Genomic DNA, 20561 nt, shown 5'->3' with positions numbered 1-20561 from the left:
TGGGGTACCAGGCAAACACAGTCATGCCTGACTTTTTTCTAAGACATGTGTGCTGGGGATTCAAGTTAGGTCCTGTCTTTGCTGAGCAAGTACCCTTTCTTACCGTTGAGACATCTCCCCAGCCCCATACACTATGTTTTGTGATCTACTCAATTGGTAATGGTGACGTTATCCTCAAGTATATACTGACATAGTCATTTCATACAGAAACATCATTATAAAAGATAAGATTTTTGTTCCTCACAATGGCTCCTTAAGAGAGGGCCCTTGCCCCAAGTCCCATAGCCTGAGCACATGCAGTAGAAGAAGGGAATTAAGTCCAGGAGTCTGACCTTTGACCTCTGCAAGTTCCCACACACCAAGTGGCCAGTCCTCTGTTGCCGTATTTCCTTCTCTTTGTGCAGGGGAGAATGGACTCTCTGACATGGTGTCGCATACTATCTGATTAGTGGTGTGTAATAAACTCAAACGGCGGCAGTTATAAATCAGCCTCCATCAGGATTGTCTGACAATTAGCTTTGCTTTGGCAACTGTGTAATAGGAACAAATGTGCAGTGGGTTCTGCGTACACAAGAGGCTCAGGGCAAATTACTATAGAACTGAGAAAGCTATGGACCACCTCTGGGTTGCAGTTGTGACCCCAAGTTAATAATGGGTGCTATACCAGCCATGCATTCAACACTGAGTGATCACACACTGTTCTGTCAAGTTCAAATTGTCTGTTTGTCAGACTAGACCTGACTTCATACTTCCGGGCCTGTTCTGATATAAGTCCATTTCTCTCAGCCTATCTCCTAGTTAGACTGAGTGAGGAGGAGAGCCATAAGAAACAGTCCAGGCATCCCGTGAGGGAGGCTGGGTGATTTCCTCCCTCAGCTCTCAGCACAGAGACCCTTTCTGTACCCAGAAATAGATCTCCCATTGAGCTTCTGTTTATCTCCTCTGACCATTAAAAATGACGGCAGCTGGCTCTGCAGGAAAGGCTGGTGACACCAATTAGCTCCAGGAGGCCTGAAGCTGGAATCCTGAGCAGCAAGAATAGGGGCTACTCAAACAGCTTCTGGAGCCCTGTCATTAGTGCTTTGTTGAGACCATTCAGTTCTCAAAGGACAAAAAAATCTGTGACCTAAACACCACTCACAAGCTGTAAAGCTTCCTGTGAGCACGGGAGGCACCCAGAATCCTCTTCTCCTAGTCGCTTCCCGGTGACTATTATATATCTGTCCCACTGGCTGTGGAGGGTGTTTGGTTAAATAAGGAAATATTGTTGCTTAATGATGAATCAATTTGTTTTCATCTTCTGTTACTTTGCATTTAGCCCAGGGTTGGCTTAACAATGTTGACAGCATAAAATGGTGGGGCCTGAGTTCTTATGGTCACCAGAAACAATGACGTTTCTTTGGGGACACTTCACACTTTATTTATGAATGGCCATGTTGTTAAGAAGCAGCATCAATGGGAGGAGTGTTTTCCCAGTGTAGGGGAAGTGAGGTTGGGAAGAGGGAGCACCTTCATGGAGCCAATCGAGGGGTAGGGGGATGGGATTGGAAGAAGGGGATAACATCTGAAATGTAAATGCAGAGAATATCCAATAAAAAATAGATAAAATTTCAAAAAAAAAAAAAAAAAAGCAGCCACATCAAGCATCACTTGTACTTGCTAAGAGCCCTTTAAGAGCATTATTCCTGTCAATTTCCTCTATACAGATGAAATAAGAAAGATTTGTGACTTCCCATAACAGAAGTCAAGAAGTCAATAGACAGGCCTCTAAGAACAGAACTGAGTGGTAACAAGGGTGACTTAGTGGCCCTGAGTAGGTTTTAACTCACCTTGATGATAGCTCTCCGTAAGCTCCAGTTTGGGTTTTTCGTTTTGTTTGTTTTTTTTTTTTTTAAAGACAGTCTTGCTATATGGTCTCCACCTCACCAGGTAGTCCAGGCTGTCTTGAACTTGGAATCCTTCTACCTCAGCCTCCTAGCACAGTGAGCATAGGTCTATGTCCCAAACCCTACTGCTGCTGTGCTCTTAATCCCCAAATCATCCCAGATCCCCAAATCTTTAAGACTAACCAAATGCACTTAGGTTTGCAGATGACTTTTTTTGTCTAGTCAAGTGCAGATCCCTGCATAATAGTTTCAATCCCTTTATGTAAAATCTGTTTTATTAAACTAATCTGAACATCCCGAGGAGACACAGAAAGCTCTGCAAGAGGGGTTGCAGCATCCCTACAGCGTATTCCAGCCACTGACTGCAACAGAACAAAAGGCAGCTGCCTGAAGGGGGCAAAGAGCAAAACTGGGGCAATCAAACACACCGAGGCGGAGAAGAAGCCCACCTGGACCAGCCTCTAGGCGCTTCGACAGAGGAGCAAGTGTGGTTGGCAGAGTTGCTGAAGTCTCGGTAGCACCACCTTTGCATTTGCAGAAAGCAGACAGGGCAGACTTGTGAGCTGTGAAGTTGGAGTCCCAGACAAGAGAGAGTTGGAACAGGAAGAAACAGAGGACATCTCACCAGGGACTAGAAACCTTTGTTTAAAACGAGTCAACTGCAGGTTTGAAAACGGAAGAAAACTACAGTGGCAGAAGCAATATTTTTATGGACTCAATGATACTGCAGAGATCAAAGTGTGAGACTCAGCCAGCCTCAAGGTTGAGTAAGAACAATTGCCTGGGTGGAATTCCACATGGTGGAACTGTCTGGAACAGAGCACTTGGAAAACATTTTTTAAAAAAGGAGAAGGAAAAACAAAGACGGGCACAAAATAAGCAGACCCTTAAGCATCTGTAGCATTCTACTGAAACTCTGCACAGTCAGGTGCTTCGAAAAAAATGTATTCCATGTGCACTGGTGTGAAGGTGTTGGAACACCTGGAATTGGAATGTTATCGGCAGTTGTGAGCTGCCATGTGGATGCTGGGAATTGAACCCGGGTCCTCAGGAAGAGCAGCCAGTGCTCTTAACCACTGAGCCATCTCTCCAGCCCCATGTCAAACATTTGAGAATGTAAGTGCTTTATACTCCCACACAGCAAGGAAATCAATGGGTGGAGAACCAAAGAGCAGAGAGAAATCGTGATGGTGAAGGTGCATCTTCCCTGGTGTGTCTGGACGACAGTATTTCCTGGTTTCATCGAGCCCACCCCCTCATTCTCACACTCTTTTCTTCTGCAGAATTCCATGAGCCCTGGGGGAAAGAGTTTGATGAGGACGTCCAATTTAGAGCCGAGTGTTCGAAGGTCTGTCCATGCACATTGTCCAGCCATGTGTCTCTGTGTTAGTTCCCAGGAGAAAACTATAGGTGAAGGTTGGTGAGGCTGATCTACAGGTACAGCAGAATTAGACTATTATAGGAATTATTTAATCTCAAACGGTGTTTCCACCCACCTCTGGTCATTTCCAGGTAAAAGACATACAACTTTATTATTATATTATGTCTTAATCAGCACTACAGCTGGGCAGATATCTACCCTCTAAACTATTAGAATCTATTTCACCATCATTAACCCCATTTTATAATGTGTTACATTCTATCTGGGCTGCTTTTAACTTCAACTGGCTAGCCCTCATGGTCATACTTTTATGACTCACCTAACCCACGGAGTCTCCATGGGTCCTCTCCACCTTCTCTCTCCCTCACAGTGTCCTAAGACCCCAAGCCCTGGAATCAAGAATGCATATCTCTCTCCTGCCCAGCTATTGGCTATAGGCAACTTTATTCACCAATCAGGGATAACTTGAGGGGCAAGGTTACTTAGTGTCACTTGGGTACTGGGGACTCTGTAGTCCCTGGGGCAACCAGTCTTCGGGGGCCAGTATTTAGTGTAGATTGTCTTGAAGATGTTTGTATTTATAATGTTAATTCTACTTCCCCAAGAAAGGCTGCCTAGTCATATACTCATGAGGTGACTTCATCTGAACCTCCCCTTTTTAATTAGCAAAATAAAGGAAAGCCAGTGACTGGGCGGGGTAAGAAAGTGGAGAGAGAGGATCAGAGAGGAGAGGTCAGAAGAGAGAGGAGGATGGAAGAGAAACTCCAACACGGAGGTCCAGAAAGACGAGCTAGATCCAGGTGGACTTAATTGGCGTTAAATAGCTACGAACATTTAGGATTTTATAGGTCTAAGATTTCACACAGAAGGGCAGTTTGTATCGTTGTCTATTGATGAAATCTTGTTGTGTAGAGGGTTTGAGGATATAAACCTGTATGAAAAACTAACGGGTCATATAATTGTGTTCATGTAGGATATGGGGTAGAGAAACACCTCGGGAAGAAGGCAATAGGGAAGGCGGAGGAAAACCACCAAGGGAAGGGAGTTGTGCAAATGAAGTGAGACCTGGGTGGCGGCTCAGACTGGGTGACTGAGGCACGCAGGGCTCCGTACTAAAATCGGGAGGCCGATAAAGAGACAAGCCATTTAAAAATTTTATTTTAATATTTACTGCAACAATTTAGTCTTACGATACAAGCAAAGAACTAAACCTCAATATCACACCTCTTTTCTTTATCCCTTACCTAGTCTGCCTTGCTCTGCTACAGAACAGAAAATAGAGTTAAGATAGAAATGTCTATAAAGTTATCAATTATGGTAATGATTTACCCAATGATACACATTAAATATAAATTTTATTTCAACTGGAGTAATTAAATTATTTAAAATTTACAAAAATTTATATATATGCAAAAAAGAAACTAAATGCTCTACACCATACAAATAATGAGTTATTTTTATAATCTTATTTTGTGTGGTTTTGGAATTTATATTATATATACCTCTGTGTGCAAATTTTGCTTTAAGGTTAGGAAATTAAAAATAATTAAATATGTAACCTACATGATTATATACTTTGGGTTTTACACCATCAACATTTTAAATTTTATGTTTCTTATATTTATTGGTTTTTTTTAAAAATGTGTTTTAAAAGTGCTTTCAGTAATATTTCATTTAAGTTGGGTCTGTTTAAGTATGAAATTTAAGAAAAACAGAAATATACTCATCAAAAATAGCTGTCATACTTGTATGGTTCAACTTCAAGCCCCGAATAACAAACCTATCTAATACCCGGAACAAATATGGATTAGAATTCTTTATGTCCTTATGTGCCAGTGAGGTGGCTCAGTAGTAAAGGAGCCTGCCAGCCCAAACCTGCCCCAGCACAGGCCGATTGACATGAGCTCAACCTCTGCAGGAGAGAGTGGACTCTGTTCTGAAATGTAGAGAGAATCGATTGTTCACTGTGTAGAAGCATCACCTGTCCAAAAAAAAAAAAAAAAAAAAAAAAAAAAAAAAAAAAAAAAGCAGGCAGGAAGTAGAGAGTGGAAGTTCCGGTACAGAACTCTGGGAGATAGTCTGAGGTGGGAAGATTCCTCCATGACTCTGAGGAAGTCAGATGAAAGATACTGAGGAAAAATAACTAGCCTTGTGGAAGACATACAATAATTTAGATGTGTTATATAAGTTGTGAGTTTGTTGAGGTTAGCCAAAGGAAAGTCTGAGGCATTTATTCATAAACAAATAAGCCTCCAATTTGTTATTCAGAAACTGGGGCACAGGAGGAAAAGCTTGTGGGTATGCTGAAATGTTCTGACTTCCATAACACACACACATCACACACTAATAATAGTACTAGTACTAGTAGTAGTAGCAATAAAATTTAAACAACTTCTGGGATCTTTAGTGTAAAAATGAACATAATCACAATATTTTGCTTCTGTGATGACCATTGTTTCCATAGTCATGCTATGACATGGGAATCGTGTGTGTGTGTGTGTGTGTGTGTGTGTGTGTGTGTTCTTATACATGTTACCCCTACCATGTAACAGTGAAAACTCACAACGTGGGCAAAAGAAACACATTACTTGGTAGCTGTGTTTGAATCTGTCATTGATAATTTGCAAATATAGAAAGAAGCCTTAAATGGAGGGTCAAGATCACTGATTTTTTACATACTATTTTCTCTCAGCGTTGTTCTTTTAATTGACTTTGTCTGGATTTTATCATACAGACTGGATTTCTTAGAAGTTTCTATTTAAGCCAATTTGCCTTCCTCTGGAATTCAACCAAAAGCAAGCCGTTTACATGTGTGTGGACAAAGTTTAATCATGACCCCAGTCAGTGTCACTTCTTGTAACTAAACCAGTCTAATCTGAAGCTGTTTCCCCAGAAGGGTGTGTCCAAGATCAGATCTTGCACAGAGGAAATAATTATTTTGGAATGTGAACAATGGGACTGAGTCCTAAAATATGCCACAGGGAAGGAGGAAAGATGCATCAAAGACAAACTGTCAAGATGGTTGCCTCCATGGGTAGCACTATCTCAATCCCACAGGACCCCTAACAGAATCATAAAGTGTAGCCCATCCCTCAGACAGAAAAGATGCTGACTTACCAATTCACGTCTTCATTAGTCAAAGATTCTTGGTGTGTGAAAGCCCCATTACACTTCTACATCTTTATAAAAGACCCAAGGACTTTACAATGTACACAAGACGTGCAGCACAGGAGAGGCAAAGACTTTCGAGGGGAAATCCTAGGAACGTCCCTGCCAGGTTACATTGGCTGTAGGCACACTGCTTTTGTGGCGTTAAAATGAAAAGAGGGGCCAAGGAAAGATGGGGGACACAAACTATGAAAACAAGAACTAAGGTAATTTCACAAACACTTTAGGCAAAAAAAAAAAAATAAAATTACATTTGCCTCTAACAGGTGCACACATGCATGTTACATGTACTTTGCCTATCATCTTACCAATTTAGTTCATCTCTCAAAATCAAGTTGGTAACTTGAAATTACATGTTACACTATAGAAATAGACAAACTCTTTAAAGCAAAGGACAGTTTAGTGGAGGAGGAAACTTTGGGAAGCGGTGGAGACCTGGTTTCCTTATCCACCAGTACTATGAACACATATCCATACATACACTTATATATATATGAATGATATATGATTCATTTATATATTTGTGTACAACGAATGATAAAAGTAATGAAAAATTATGCAACTTTTGCTTTGTGTTTGCTGCTTTGTAGTTTGTTGTTGTTTTGTTATTGTTTGAGACTTGGTTTCTCTGTGTAGCCCTGGCTATGCTGGAATTTACTCTGAAGACCAGGCTGGCCTTGAACTCACAGATCTTCCAAGAGCTGGGATTAAATGCTACCACCATCTGGCCTTGCATTTTATAGCTCCAAAAGTGACACTCTCCACAGAAGCCCGGATGTGAAGTGAACTATCTCGAGCATGAGGCAGTGTTACTGCCTCCTTCGGCCAGTCCACACGTCAGTTAGGAAGGAAACAAAACATTAACCAATAAAATATTCACATTATAACAATGACCGGTCACTGGATGGATTTGTGACTTCCATCTCCAAACCTATATCCTAACTGCTACTGTCCCAGAATGTGACCACATTTATATATGAAGACAGTGTTTCTCAGCCAGTCTGTTCTTTACCCCTTGGCTTGGAACAGTCTTTCACAAGTGTCCAATATCAGGTATCCTACATATCGGATATTTACATTATGATTCATAACAGTAGCAAAGTTACAGCTATGAAGTAGCAACAAATAATCTTATGGTTGGGGTGACCACAAGAGGGAATATATATATATTATTATTTATATATATTATTAATATATATTAAATATATTCACATATTAAAGGGCTGGATTATATGAAAGGTTGAGAGCCATTGCTTTAAGGAGACAGTTAAGTTCTTCTGATGACATCATTAGGGAAGATGTTAACTCAGATTGACCTGCTGTCCTCCCAAGAGAGCAATGAGGTGCTCGGAGAAGAAACATGAAATGAAAACGGGGGATGGGGATGGGGATGGGGATGGGGATGGGGATGGGGATGGGGTTGGAGGTGAACACAACTCACAGAGAGACCTGAGCTCACGCCAGCCCTCTACCAGTGATCTCAGACTCTACAGACCCGAGAAACGGATAAGCTTTCTTTCCATTGTTCAAGCCACGTAGTAGTCCTTCGTGGTGGCATTCTTGGAAACAGATCGCCACTCCAGCAGGGACACTGGGCAAGAGCAGGAGTAGATGGCAAGAGTGGTGTTGATAATTGGTCCTTTCCTTGCCAATGAGAAGAAGGACGACACAGGGAAGGTCAGACGGTCTACCTTGAACTCTCAGCAGCCACACATGGAAGGTCAAAACGATGCTGAGAGTGTCAGGAATCACCAGACACCCAGGAAAGACAGCGCAGTGCAAAAGTAGCTCCCCGTCCGTGTTCTCCACTAAAAACTGTGCTAGGAGGCTGGAGAGATGGCTCAGCCGTTAAGAACACTGACTGTTCTTCCAGAGGTCCCCAGATCAAATTCCGGCAACCACATGGTGGTCACAACCGTCTGTAACGAAATCTGATGCCCTTTTCTGGTGTGTCTGAAGACAGTCTACTCACATACATAAAATAAATCTTTTTTTTTTTAAAAGAATGTAAATTAAAACTGTGCTAGGGATGAGGAGATGGCTCAGACCTTAACAGTGTTTGCTGCTCTGAATTTGGTCTCCTAGGGCAACTCAACTCAACTCACAGCTCCAGGGGATGCAGAGGCCTCCCCCATCTCCCACAGGTGGTCCACATACACATATCCATAAAATAAATCTTGAAAAACAAACCCACACTAACAAGGGTGCTTTTAGAATTCATAAGTCATTTTTATGGCTTAGGTTTGAGCTACTGAACCCAGCATAATGCTTATAACTTTCTGAAACCCGTGGGATCTTGCATGAGCAGCCCTAGTGAGCTTCAGGCAGTGCAGGCTGCTCTCTGCCCTGCCAAAGAAAACTGGAGATCCTGCTCTGGAAGGGAAGCTCATCCCAGGAGCCCAGAGCAGAAAGAGCAGTATAGGAAGGGAAATTCGGGATTTGTTTATCTTTCTCACTGGAGAGCACGCCTGCTGCTTACCTTTCCCAAGTCACTTACTGGCAAAATAAACACTCTGAAGGCCAGGGTTATGGCATCGCACTGTTTAACACGCTCAAAGCCTTGTACCGCAAACTTGCTAAGTGGACAAATATATGATAAATTCTAAGGAAGGACGACTAGAAGAATTTCCATAACTTTAAATTTTGTTCATGGCATTTCCAGTCCCTCACATTTCTAAATGTATGTTTCTTTGCGTGAACACACATACATTTTTGTGAAAAATCAAGAAATTAAAGCCACAATTATTACCAGTGGTCTAGAATATCCCTTTATTCTCCCACCCTCTTTTCTCCCCCCCTTTCTCTCTCTCTCTCTCTCTCTCTCTCTCTCTCTCTCTCTCTCTCTCTCTTCCTCCCCTTCTCTCTCCTTCTTCCTCTTCTTCCTTCCTCCTTCTTCTAAAGGATGCTTTCTTGATCTAATACGAGAGTGGCTGAGCATCCCACAAAGGCATTTTCCTTGTAGTGTATCTTCCTTTATTGATTCCAGTCTCTCTAGCACGTTCTGAAATGAGCCCCTCTGTAGTTTGAATTAGTGCGAGTGTCCTCTGTAGTGGTGAATTAGTCCTACTGACTCATCCCCTTGTTTCCATAGTGTACACAGGGATGTAAACAGGTGAGCCACAAAGTAAAGAAATGTAATAACTGTCAAGCGTTTGTAGCCACGCTGCTTGATTGTATGTTACCACCGAAACCCTAACAACACCAGACTGGGAAATGGCGCACATCGTGAGTGTTCCTGACATGTTCTTGGGTCCGATGAGAAAAAGCAGGGTAGGAGAATGATTTTTATTGCACATCTGCCATAGTTTATTCAACTGAGTGACTCTGAAGCCTTGGCTTCTGTTAGACTTGTTTATACTAATTATGCCTGATGAGTGCTCGGAGGAAATTCAAGCATCTCGCTGGGTTTCAATGAAGATACTGAGAACAAAGGGTATGATATGACATGAATCATGTGGTTATTGCAAATTATAGCTGAACTAATCCATATCAGACCCTAGGACAACGCGTGGAATAGGGTTAGATGAAATGTTAACCACAAATTGAAGCAAAACAACAAAAACATTTTTATCATCCGACATATGCTGCTACAAAATAGATAATAACATCTCTTTTTAAGGGTATTGTGAGGGGAAATGAGCCTATATAAGAAAATTGGCAAGGGAAAAAGGCTTAGAATGGAATACATAATCAAGAAATGCTGGCTTAGTCTCATTGGGATGTCCATTGAAAGGGCTTGTTGACAGGCTTACTTTAACATTCTTAGGATCTGGCGTCCTCTGGTGTTCATTTTGGATATCACACGTTTGAATCTCTAAACGTTAGAGCTAGTAACTTAGGTCTGAACTTCTTCACACTGTTTTCTTTCCCAGCTCTTGGGATCTGAAAACAGTGATTCTCAGAGGACAGGCACAGCCTTGTAGGCTGACTGACGCATGGCGTATCTTATAACAGCCATCATCTGCCTAGATAATCCTCTCTACACTGGACACGTTGCTCAACTATGAATTGTGTAAGAACAGTCCCGAAAAGAGCAGAATACAGAACAAATTCCACGTACTTGTACAACGTGAGCGGCTAACTCGGTGGTTCTCAACCTGTGGGTCGAGACCCCTTCGCCAACACCATCTCCAAAAGTATTTACATCATGGTTCCGAACGGTAGCAAAGTGCGGTGATGGGGCCGCACTAAAGGTCCCGCTGCGCTCGGCCGTCATCGCAGCATGAGGAACTCGGTTAGAGGATCGCAACATTAGAAAAGTTGAGATCCACTGACAGGAAAAACACCTACCATCCTCATGAGATGAGCGGGGTGTGCTTGCAGTGGTCTGCAGGGGCTGGCCAGTGAACTCATGGTACTCCCTCACAGGAGGTTCACCCTAACTGCATATGGCTTCTTTGCCTCAGGAGACGCTGGACTATGTAGGCTGGAAACACATCCATGCAGCCCCGAGGAAGCTGCCTTTTAGGCCAGGCGAAGACTTCCCAGTCCAGCTCCCTGGGGTCCTCCATACTCCTAAAAGTAGCCCTTTGCCTGTGCTCTTACAGTTAGTTTTTAAAATCTCTTTAAAAAAAAAGTTTTTCTTCTTGTCTCGTATATCACATCCCAACTGCAGTTTCTCCTCCTTGCCCTCCCCCAGAGCTTCCCCCTCCTGTCTCCTCCAGCTCTTTCTAAGTGAGCACAGTTAACTCATCGGTTGGCTACTCAGAGTGATTTCCACAGAATCCTGCTTTGTCGCTGGAACCTTATAAGGCTGCGGATATTATACATTTCCCAGGAAGAACTTCGCAGCAGGGTGGCCCCACCCAGCTCTATTAAAACATTGCATTTTTACCCACGCCGTCTCAGAATTTTTAAAACTAAAACTCCACAGAAATGATCCAAGCCCATGGTGTGCTCCCGTTGGGGTGCTCCTTCTCCCATACTATTCCTGAGATTCCCACTTCTCCTTCCTGGGTGTATACTGTTGGTGTGCACACCCTTCTAGACCGGTCCAGCTTTTGAGCACCGCAACACAATGGTACTTCCAAAGTTCACACTTGGGAAGCCTGCAACTGAGTTAAAAAAATAGGAACTCTCCCGACGCTTCAGACAGGTTTATAATTTTGCCTTGTACTCCATTGACAGCTATCCAGGCAGCCCACGCTGGCTTGTGTATTTTACTTTATGGAAAGTAACTACAGCCAACATATTCAAAGGTAGTGATTTGGGATCCCTTGTGTTTTCCAGATTTAACCATAGGAATATCTGAAAGCATAACTAGTCTTTCCTGGTGCTTATAATAGTTCACATAAATGCAGAACGCTTGTTTATCCAGTTCATTTATACAGTTTATGTTGATGGGCATTTATATGTTTATGTGTGTAAATTTCGGTTACTAAGGTCAATGCACGTGTCCTTGTGCACAGACAGGGTTGAGGAGGGTTCTTCCAGCTCTGGGGTGGAGAGCAGGCAGGAGTCCGATGGGCTGAAGCTCCAGTGCCTCAACTTCCCTGTGCAGTGCTCCGCTGTCCTTCCATGCTGCTGTGCTCGTTCCCCTGTGGACACTGTGGTGGGCCAGACCCTGCTCTTCAGATCTGGAAACGTCCAATATTATCTTGCTGAGATACGGAGTCACAGTTCTTGAATTATTAGTGCCTCTGGGCAGGTGATTTTGTTCTGTTTTGCCTTTTGTTTCTGTTGGTGGTGATGGTTTTGTTGCTGTTGTCTGTTTTGTTTTGTTTGGGGGTCTCAAAGGCCATTTATGATCCACCACTTTTTCATTCCAATCCCTACTGCCCAGTGCATAAGTGGCTGGATGTATGATTAACACGTTCATTGACTTACATTTTTCTATTATCAAATGGTGAATTTTCTTCCTCTGTCTTGGTTACTCTTCTGTTGCTTCGGCAAGACATCATGACCAAGAAAGTGTTTAACTGGGGACTTGCGTACAGTTTCAGAGGGTTAGTTTATTATCATCCTGACACAGGCGGCGGCAATGGCAGAAAGAAAGGAGACAGAGATAGAGACAGAGACACAGAGACAGACAAAGGAAGAGAGACAGAGATAGAGACACACAGAGAGAGACAGAGAGAGACAAAGATAGAGACACAGAGACACAGAGAGAGACATAGAGAGAGACAGAGCTAGAGAGACAGAGAACTAGAGAGACAGAGACACAGAGATTGAGAGACAGAGAGACTGGGCCTGGTGTAGGCCAAGTCAGGACCAAGCATTCAAACATAGGAACCTATGTTCCCATTCTCAACAAACCACCACACCCTCTTTCCACACAGTGGGAGAACCTTAGATGTCAGCCCCTCCCTGCACAGTCAGTTTGATTCTGTGCATACTTCACACCCCAGCAGGCCACGCCTTTCACTACCTGATACCTCCAACTGCCATTTCTTTACTCTCTCACTTGGAGAATAAGATAAGATATCGCAGCAGCCCTGGGTGCTGATTGTTTTTACACAGTACACAGATGACCCAATGGGATCTAGAGACTTTAGCAGGATAGTTCTACGAGCTGTTCAAGATCCCATTTCTTCTGTTTTTCTAGATCACAAGTCAGAAATATCCCTTACAGAAATGTACAGAAGTCTTCTGAGTCAGCCAAGGGAAATGACTGACAGATGAGGAAAGAACTGGTGGGGTGCGTGTGTGTGTGTTTGCATGTGTTTGTGTGTGTGTGCATGTGTGTGAGTGTGTGCATGTGTGTGCATGTGAGTGTGTGTGTGCATATGTGTGTGTGAGTGTGTGTGTGAATGTGTATGAGTGTGTGTATGCATGTGTGTACCTGTGTGTGTGTATGTGTGCATGTGTATATGAGTGTGTGTACCTGTGTGTGTGAGAGAGTGTGTGTGCATGCACATATGTTACTTTTCTAGTTCATAATCTGATGAACTCCTCCTGTGCACTGACTGTGCCTTCTGACCAAGACTCAATACCATCTGTCTATTCTAAGACTTCTTCCTAGAGCTCTCATGATAGTAATGAACATCAAGTGCTACAATAAACAAAATGCATCAAAGTTGTAGAAATCTGTTGTCTGGTTCTTCTGAGGCTACAAGTCTGAAACTATAATGTTGGATGAAACCCAAGTATGGGAGGGTATATTTCCTTTCTTCTCCTGGCCTTTGGTGACACTAATGTTTCCTGACATTCTTTCCTGTGCTGGTTTGAATGAGAATGGTCTCCACAGGTTCTTGTATTTGGATGCTTGGTGATGGGAGTAGCCCTACTTGAGAGGGACTAGGAAGTGTGCCCTTGCATAGGTGTAGCCTTGTTGGAGAAGTGTGTCAGTGTGGGTGGGCTTTAAGGTTTCAGGAACCAAAGGCGGGCCCAGTGTTTTCTTCCTGCTGCCTATAAATCCAGATGTACTCTGCCTGTTTCTCCAGCACCATGTCTGTCTGTAAGCTGCCGTGATGATAATGGACTAAACCTCTGCAACTTTAAGCAAGCTCCTGGTAAACGCTTTCCTTTCTAGGAGGTGCAGTGGTCGTGGTGTGTCTTTAGAGCGATAGAATACTGACTGGGCACTTGCCTTGTTGACGTTTGACTCCCATCTCTGCCTCTGGCATCATATGGCCATCTGTCTATCAGTATCTCTCTCTCCTCATAAGGACTCTAGTCAGTTTGGATTAAATCCTACCTCACTTCATTGTGGCCTTATCTGAGCTAATTCCATGGGTATCCACTCTACTTACTTCCAAGTAAGAGAGCATTCTGAAGTGTTTGGGATCCCTGCTTTATTGATCTTCTGGGGTAACAGCTTAATTCACATCAAGACAAAACTATTCCCCAGGCATTCTAATCCCAGGGCATTGAATTATCTTGTGTTCAAAGCCTACATTTGTCTAGTTTTTGTAATTGATGCCATTAATAAATTCTCTGAGGTGTGTTGTTTATATCATCTGCATTCTAGGCAGAACGTATGTTTTAAATATAAGCAAAAATGTATCTGCCCAGAGCATTTCTTGGATTCTCTCTCTGATTGTAACATCACAGCCAAAGGCCCCAATAATACCACATTTCTTTTTCTTTTCTTCTTTTTCCATCTGTGACTCGTGTCTGCCTCTTTTTGAATCTCTGCCTCCTCCAGTTTCTACACCCTCTCCAATTCTTCTGCATTTAGGGACAAAACTCTATGCTCTTTCTTCTCACATTCCTCCCTCCTTACATCTATTTGCCCAAGTGACAACATTTTAATTTAAGCTGAAGAGTCGTTGCCATTCATCTTTGCTGTGTACAATATCTAACAGCCGTTCTCAATCTTAGGAGGATATCAGTATTTCCTAGAGAGCTTAAAAATATAAATTAAATTAGATTATCTGGCTTATGATCCTGGGAATGGAAATGACGCGAAGCCCTCCCCATTCTGTCCTCATGTTCAGGAGGATGGGGCTCAGTGCTTCATGAGTGTCAAGGGGGTGGGGGATGAGAACAAATATGTCATTGAGTACCACAGCGTGCAGGAAGCTAGAAAGCTATGTACTGCCAGGCTGAGAAACTAACACTAGCTGGCATTTTCAGGGTGGGAGTCCAACGGCATCCAAAGTCCAGGTTCTTCATCTAGTTAGAATCGTGCGGAAGAGCAACAGTTTTTGTTTTGTTTTTCCAGTCCCTTCTAATCTTTCATCTTATTTTTATACCCTGCCCACATCTCATGAGCACCCTCAGCACTGAGCATTATCAGTTGCCTGCTTGAGGCCAGTTCACCTTCCCTTGGCTGTAGATGCTGTCCACTACGCCATCCCTCCTCAGTACGAGCCTCTCAGAGAAGTCCAGCACTTACTGACTCAGTCTCATACCTGCATGTTGCGTTCCAGGTACAGCCACTAAAATGACAAGGAGCTTGTTTGCTTAAGCTTTCAAGAGACTGAGGAACTCCATGATTGTAAAGGAAAAGGAAGAATTCCATCTGTAAGCCTCTTATGTGTTGACGTGAATCACATTCTCTTAGCTAAGCCACAACTTGGTGGTGTTCAGGTAACAAAACAGAAGTTCATGTGTTCCAACTCTTAGTCTCCAGCTAACATTGCTGATGTGTGAGACAGTGGGAACTTTGAGAGAGCAAGCTGTCTTTCTTTCCCTTCCTCCCTTCCACTCTCTCTCCCTCCTTCCACCCACTTCCTCCCCTCTCTTCCTGGTGTGCTGAAATGTTAGCAAGCAACCTCAAGCTTCCCCCATACAGCCAGACACACGCACAGGCATAGTGCCTCTGCCGTCCCTCACCCACCATATCTCCTCATCCCTTGAGACAAAATTGGTCTCTTCTCCCCCAGGTTGTTTCCTGTCTGGTATCTGACAACTACAGTGACAATAAAAAGTAACAAACACAGGGGCCACACAACTTACTTGGCTACTCGTTGTCCTTAAAGATTTAGATGAAGTGAAACAAATTTCCTCACCAGGGTCAGCCTTGAGATGTCTTCAGTGGTGAACTCAAGCCTTCCCGCCTTGCCTGGCACAGTTCTCCACAGCTTCACTGACTCACAAACGACCTGTTTATCCTTCCTCTTCCATAGACCACGAGCCCCTGAAATGGGAGGGAGAATTGTGACCTTCATTTATAGCCCTGGAATTCAGCCAAATTCCTAGTGCAACGAATCTCCAAGTCTTATGATTATTTTTAAAAAGACCAAACTGTTAAAGGGGCAGTAGCTTAAAGGTTTAGCAATCAGAAATGCACCAGATGAAAGTCAGCAGCTTAAGATGAAATGTCAGGAAACACTTTTAGGTCATTTTAACAGCTGGGGGCCAACTGTTGTGACCCTATGCTTAATTTCTAGGATTAAGAAGACCAGAAAAACTGAATAGGCTCTAAAAGTGATGTAATCATCCAGTTGCCACTTTGTACCTGCCTGGTCACTTCCAGTAAAAGTCATCATGGGGTGAATGTCATGAAATGATTACCTACCTATGAAATCTTTAACACCAAACTGAGAAAAGCAGACAAACCAACCAACCAACCAACCAACCAACCAACCAACCAACCAAAACCCACCGACTTGCTTGTATACATGCCACCAAACCCCTAGCATTCTCTCCAGGGGAAGGACACCCCTTCATATTTTCAGCCTGTAACCTTGAGAGCAACTTGGATGAGGTGAAAATATGACAAGGCACATGTCCCATTAGCATGTCTCAGGCTCTGTGTCCCTTTTCACTCGGATTTGCCTGTAAAACCAAACTCAGCTTTCTTCCGTCATTTGGAGTAAACAAAAGTCTCAAAATATTGCAACCCATATGCCAGGGTTTGAATATGCTTGGCCCAGGGAGTGGCACTATGTGGAGGTGTCACCTCCTTGGAACAGGTGTGTCACTGTGGGTGTGGCTTTAAGGCCCTCACCCTAGCTGCCTGGAAGCCAGTCTTCTCCTAGCAGCCTTCAGATGAAGATGTAGAACTCTCAGCTCCTCCTGCACCATGCCTGCCTGGATGCTGCCATGTTCCTACCTGGATGATAATGGACTGAACCTCTGAATCTGTGAGCCATCCCCCAATTAAATGTTTTTTCTAAGACTTGCCTTGGTCATGGTGTCTGTTCACAGCAGTAAAACCCTCACTAAGACACTCTACCTCCATGCTAACACCTCGTTTCAGCCTTTCGTCTATGGCTGGATCCATGTCCCACACCCTAAGTGCAGTAGGGTGTGATGAACTTTAAAGAGGAAGAATACACAGTACATAACCTTAATAAACTATGTGTTGGTCCTAGTTCCAGCACTGTATGCTCAATATTAAATGAACCAATTATATTAAGTAAGGGCTCTTTAAATGGGCATATAAAACAAAGTTATGTAATGGTCAGTTGACATAAATATGGTACTGGGGCGCCCAGGTACCCAATACTACTGTCTCCACCAAGACCAATGGCTCAGCTTTGCACCCCTAGGCTCCTGCCAAGGCATCTGTCTCTGGTCTTGCTGGCTTTGCAATTGTGTGCAGGAGGGGAAGCCTCCCACTGGGTGCGCAGAGCGGCCAGCAGGTGGCGCCCGACCTGGCGTTCTCGGCTGCGCCGTGTGGACCAGGTGGACTGGAAGGGCGGAGGTAACCAGCAGCGGCCAGTGGTGGCCGCTCGCAGTCCCCCGCCCCCTCCACGCAACGCTCGTGACACACGCGCCTGGAGCGGGCACGGGCAGCCGGGCTAGCTGCCTTCCGAGCTCGGGCACCGCTACCATCTGCTGCTCTGCGAGGAGTCCGCGTGTTCCCCGCCGCGCTCAGCTCCACGCCGGCCACCATGGAGGCACAGGCACAAGGTGGGTGCTCGCCGGTCGCCCCCACAAGGTCTGCTATTCAGATGCTCCGAGAGACCCTCTTCCTTTACCAAACTTTACTCCCCGGACAGACCGGGGACGTCCTACGGGGACCGAACTCCGCGCCTACGTGCGCCTTCGGGACCAGGCTTGCATCCTTTTGCCTAACTCGGATTTTGCAGTGAGTCTGGGGACAGGGAGGGGATGGGGACCCGAAAACAGAGTAGCGGGTCCAAAGGATTGTGCCCTGTGTCTGCACTATCCCTTCCAGCAGTCAGTGGGCCACTCTTCCTCGTCCTGGAAGGTGCTCAAAGGACCTGTTGTGCAGGTTCCGGATCCCTGCCCTGGGCTCTCCCGGGGACGCGAGTGGGAACTGGAACCTCGGAATCCCGGCCTCGGAGCTCGCGTCCTGACGTTCACAAGTTCGGGCGGGCAGGGGTCGCGAGAGGTGGTGGTTCTGGGGAAACTCAGTGTCCCTGCTATACAAGGGCTGCAGGGGAGGGGAATTGGCTTTTTAAAAGCAAGAGAGCTTCACAACCACCCCTGCCCCTGCCCCAGCCTCAGCCTCAGCCTCAGCCTCCAGAATGATATTATCCTGTCCTGGTTTTTCAGTGATCAGGGATGAGTCGCTCCCCCTACCCCACCCCACCTCACCCCCCAGGCTCACTGGGAGCTCGGTTTAATTGAGGGCTGACCACCTGCTGTCTGTGCCCAACGTCCACTGGAGGAGTCCAGAGAACTCTAGGATCGGTCAAGAATAGGTAAAGAGATCTTAGAAAGGATGGGGGGTGGTCTTATGTGGAGCAGGAGACAGGGAGGACGAAAGAGCTCGTAAATCCACTTTGGAAGCAGCACTCAGAAGGAATGAGTTGCATTAGACACCATCAGGACCACTTTTCTTCCTACTGAGGAACTCTGTGGTGCCCTTTAAAATAGTTACATCAAAGAAATGCCATTTTAATGAAGTAAAGAGGTTTACGACCTTATGCGTTGTAGGGGCAAAAGCGGCTCAAATGAGGGCAGTTTTGGCAGCGTGCAGGTCTGGAGTCACTCAGCTGGTATGCTGCCAGAACCACAATAGTTTGAACAACATGAACCATACTCCTCTTTGGTCGAATCAGCCAAGGTCCTGCCCGGAAGCTGCAGCTTACACACACACACACACACACACACACACACACACACACACTATCTTAATAGGAAAGGAGAGTGTAACTAAAGACAGTTCCGGACCCTGGAATTGGGCTCACCACCCCCACCCCAAACCCAAAGCATGAACGAGTCCGGCTATGTGGGCAGTGCAGGGGTCAGTGGATGCAGGGTTACTCGGGGAAGCATCAGGAAGGAGGAAGGGATTCTGCCAAAATGCTTCTGGGCTAACAAGATTCTTCATGAGGTAGGCCACATGATCAGACGTGGGTTGGCAGTGGGAGGAGTCTGTGGAGGATGAGGATACTGAAAATGATCTGGGGCCGAGGAGTGGTTTGTTTAAACTGATAGAGTTCTTTGAGAAAACTTGATGTAACAAAAGCTTACAGATGGGCCCCGGGAAGGTTCCTGCTGACTTTCAGCAAGCGGACAGTACTGGTTGATGATCAGATTCATCCCGCAGATGTCTTTGTGTCTGAACTGAAGCAGATACTGAATACTGGAGCTTTCAGACCTGACTTTCAAACTAGAGTGCTCTTGTTGATAAGTATTGATGGAGAATTGACACCAGGACCCTTATACAGATACCAGAATCTGCACTGGAGATTCAGCTCAGTGCTTAAGAGCCGGTACTGTCCTCTTCTGGTCTCTGTGGGTAACACACACACACACACACACACACACACACCATGGTAGTGCCCACATAGGTAGATAGAGCTGCCATGCCCATTTTGCAGAGAGGAGACAGTGACTAGATTCTTTGTTTATGGCTAAACAGGCAATGAGTAGCAAAGTTAGTATTGTGAGCTTCGATCCCACTCAGACCCTGTGGGAGATAAAAGTCAAGTCTTAACACCTCCAGCTGCCCTACAACACTCCTCTGCCCTCATTGCTGGACGGAGCTGGACTGAACCCCCATTGGGCATTTGCTCTTAGATTCGAAAATAGCCCTGTGATGTCCACGGTATAAGCTTCTACCTGTGGTTTACTTTAAAGTTGTCTGAACTGGACTTGGCTCTCTCTCCTCCTCTCTTTCTGCCTCTAAATCTTACGGAAAGCCAATGCGTGTGGGAGAAGGCCGGCGTCTGGTGACTAGAGGCCCTTGTTGCATGACGGGGCTATAGATATGGGTTAGCCAAGTAGCTCAGAAATGCAGAAACGAGTCTTCGAAAGACCTGGAAATGAAATTCTCCAAACACATTCATCGGCTTTGTGAAAATATTAAATTACTTCCAGCAAAACAAGAAAACACCCTAAGGAGTCTGGCAGGATGGGAACAGCGGAATTAGGAATGGGTGATTTTGTGACAAGTGGCTCTTGAGCAACATGGGGTGGGAAACCTACAGGAGGCCAGATCTGTTGGCTGCTTTTCACTAGCCCAGAGAAGTTGGCCATCACGTGTTCCTGGTGAAGGGGTTTCACCTTTACAGTAGTGTGAAAGAGATGGGCATTCAGTGCTATATCAGAATTTTAATTTTTATCTCAGACTTGGGATTCGGTACAGCGTTTATTAAGGCTTTGTATGACTTATCTCCCTGTAGTCTTGGGTGTAGAATGCTCGCTTTCTCTGTGGCGATGGAGATCATTTGGGAGGTAGTTCAGTCACGAGGAGTGGGCCTTCATCAAAGTGTTAATCTGTTGATGGTTGGTTAGGTAATTTGCTGACAGCACTGGGCAGTGGTGGGAGGTGGGACCAGGATGAGGACATGGGTCCCTGAGACTTTCCCACTGAATGA

General features: G+C 44.8%; 1 protein-coding gene across 1 annotated transcript in view; it reads left to right on the top strand.

Annotated features, from left to right (window-relative positions):
• The first annotated feature begins 17616 nt into the window (after window positions 1–17616).
• The window catches only part of TPD52L1 (TPD52 like 1), an 87686-nt gene continuing 84741 nt past the window's right edge, over window positions 17617–20561 (top strand). The window contains exon 1 of the mRNA XM_080929588.1: window positions 17617–17679. Coding sequence (XP_080785714.1) covers window positions 17661–17679 — 19 coding nt within the window. The 5' untranslated portion in view covers window positions 17617–17660. The remainder of the gene's footprint in view (window positions 17680–20561) is intronic.

The sequence above is a fragment of the Micromys minutus genome (genome assembly GCF_963924665.1).
Source record: "Micromys minutus genome assembly, chromosome: 15".
NCBI lineage: Eukaryota > Metazoa > Chordata > Mammalia > Rodentia > Muridae > Micromys > Micromys minutus.
This window is presented reverse-complemented; position numbering and strand designations above follow the sequence as displayed.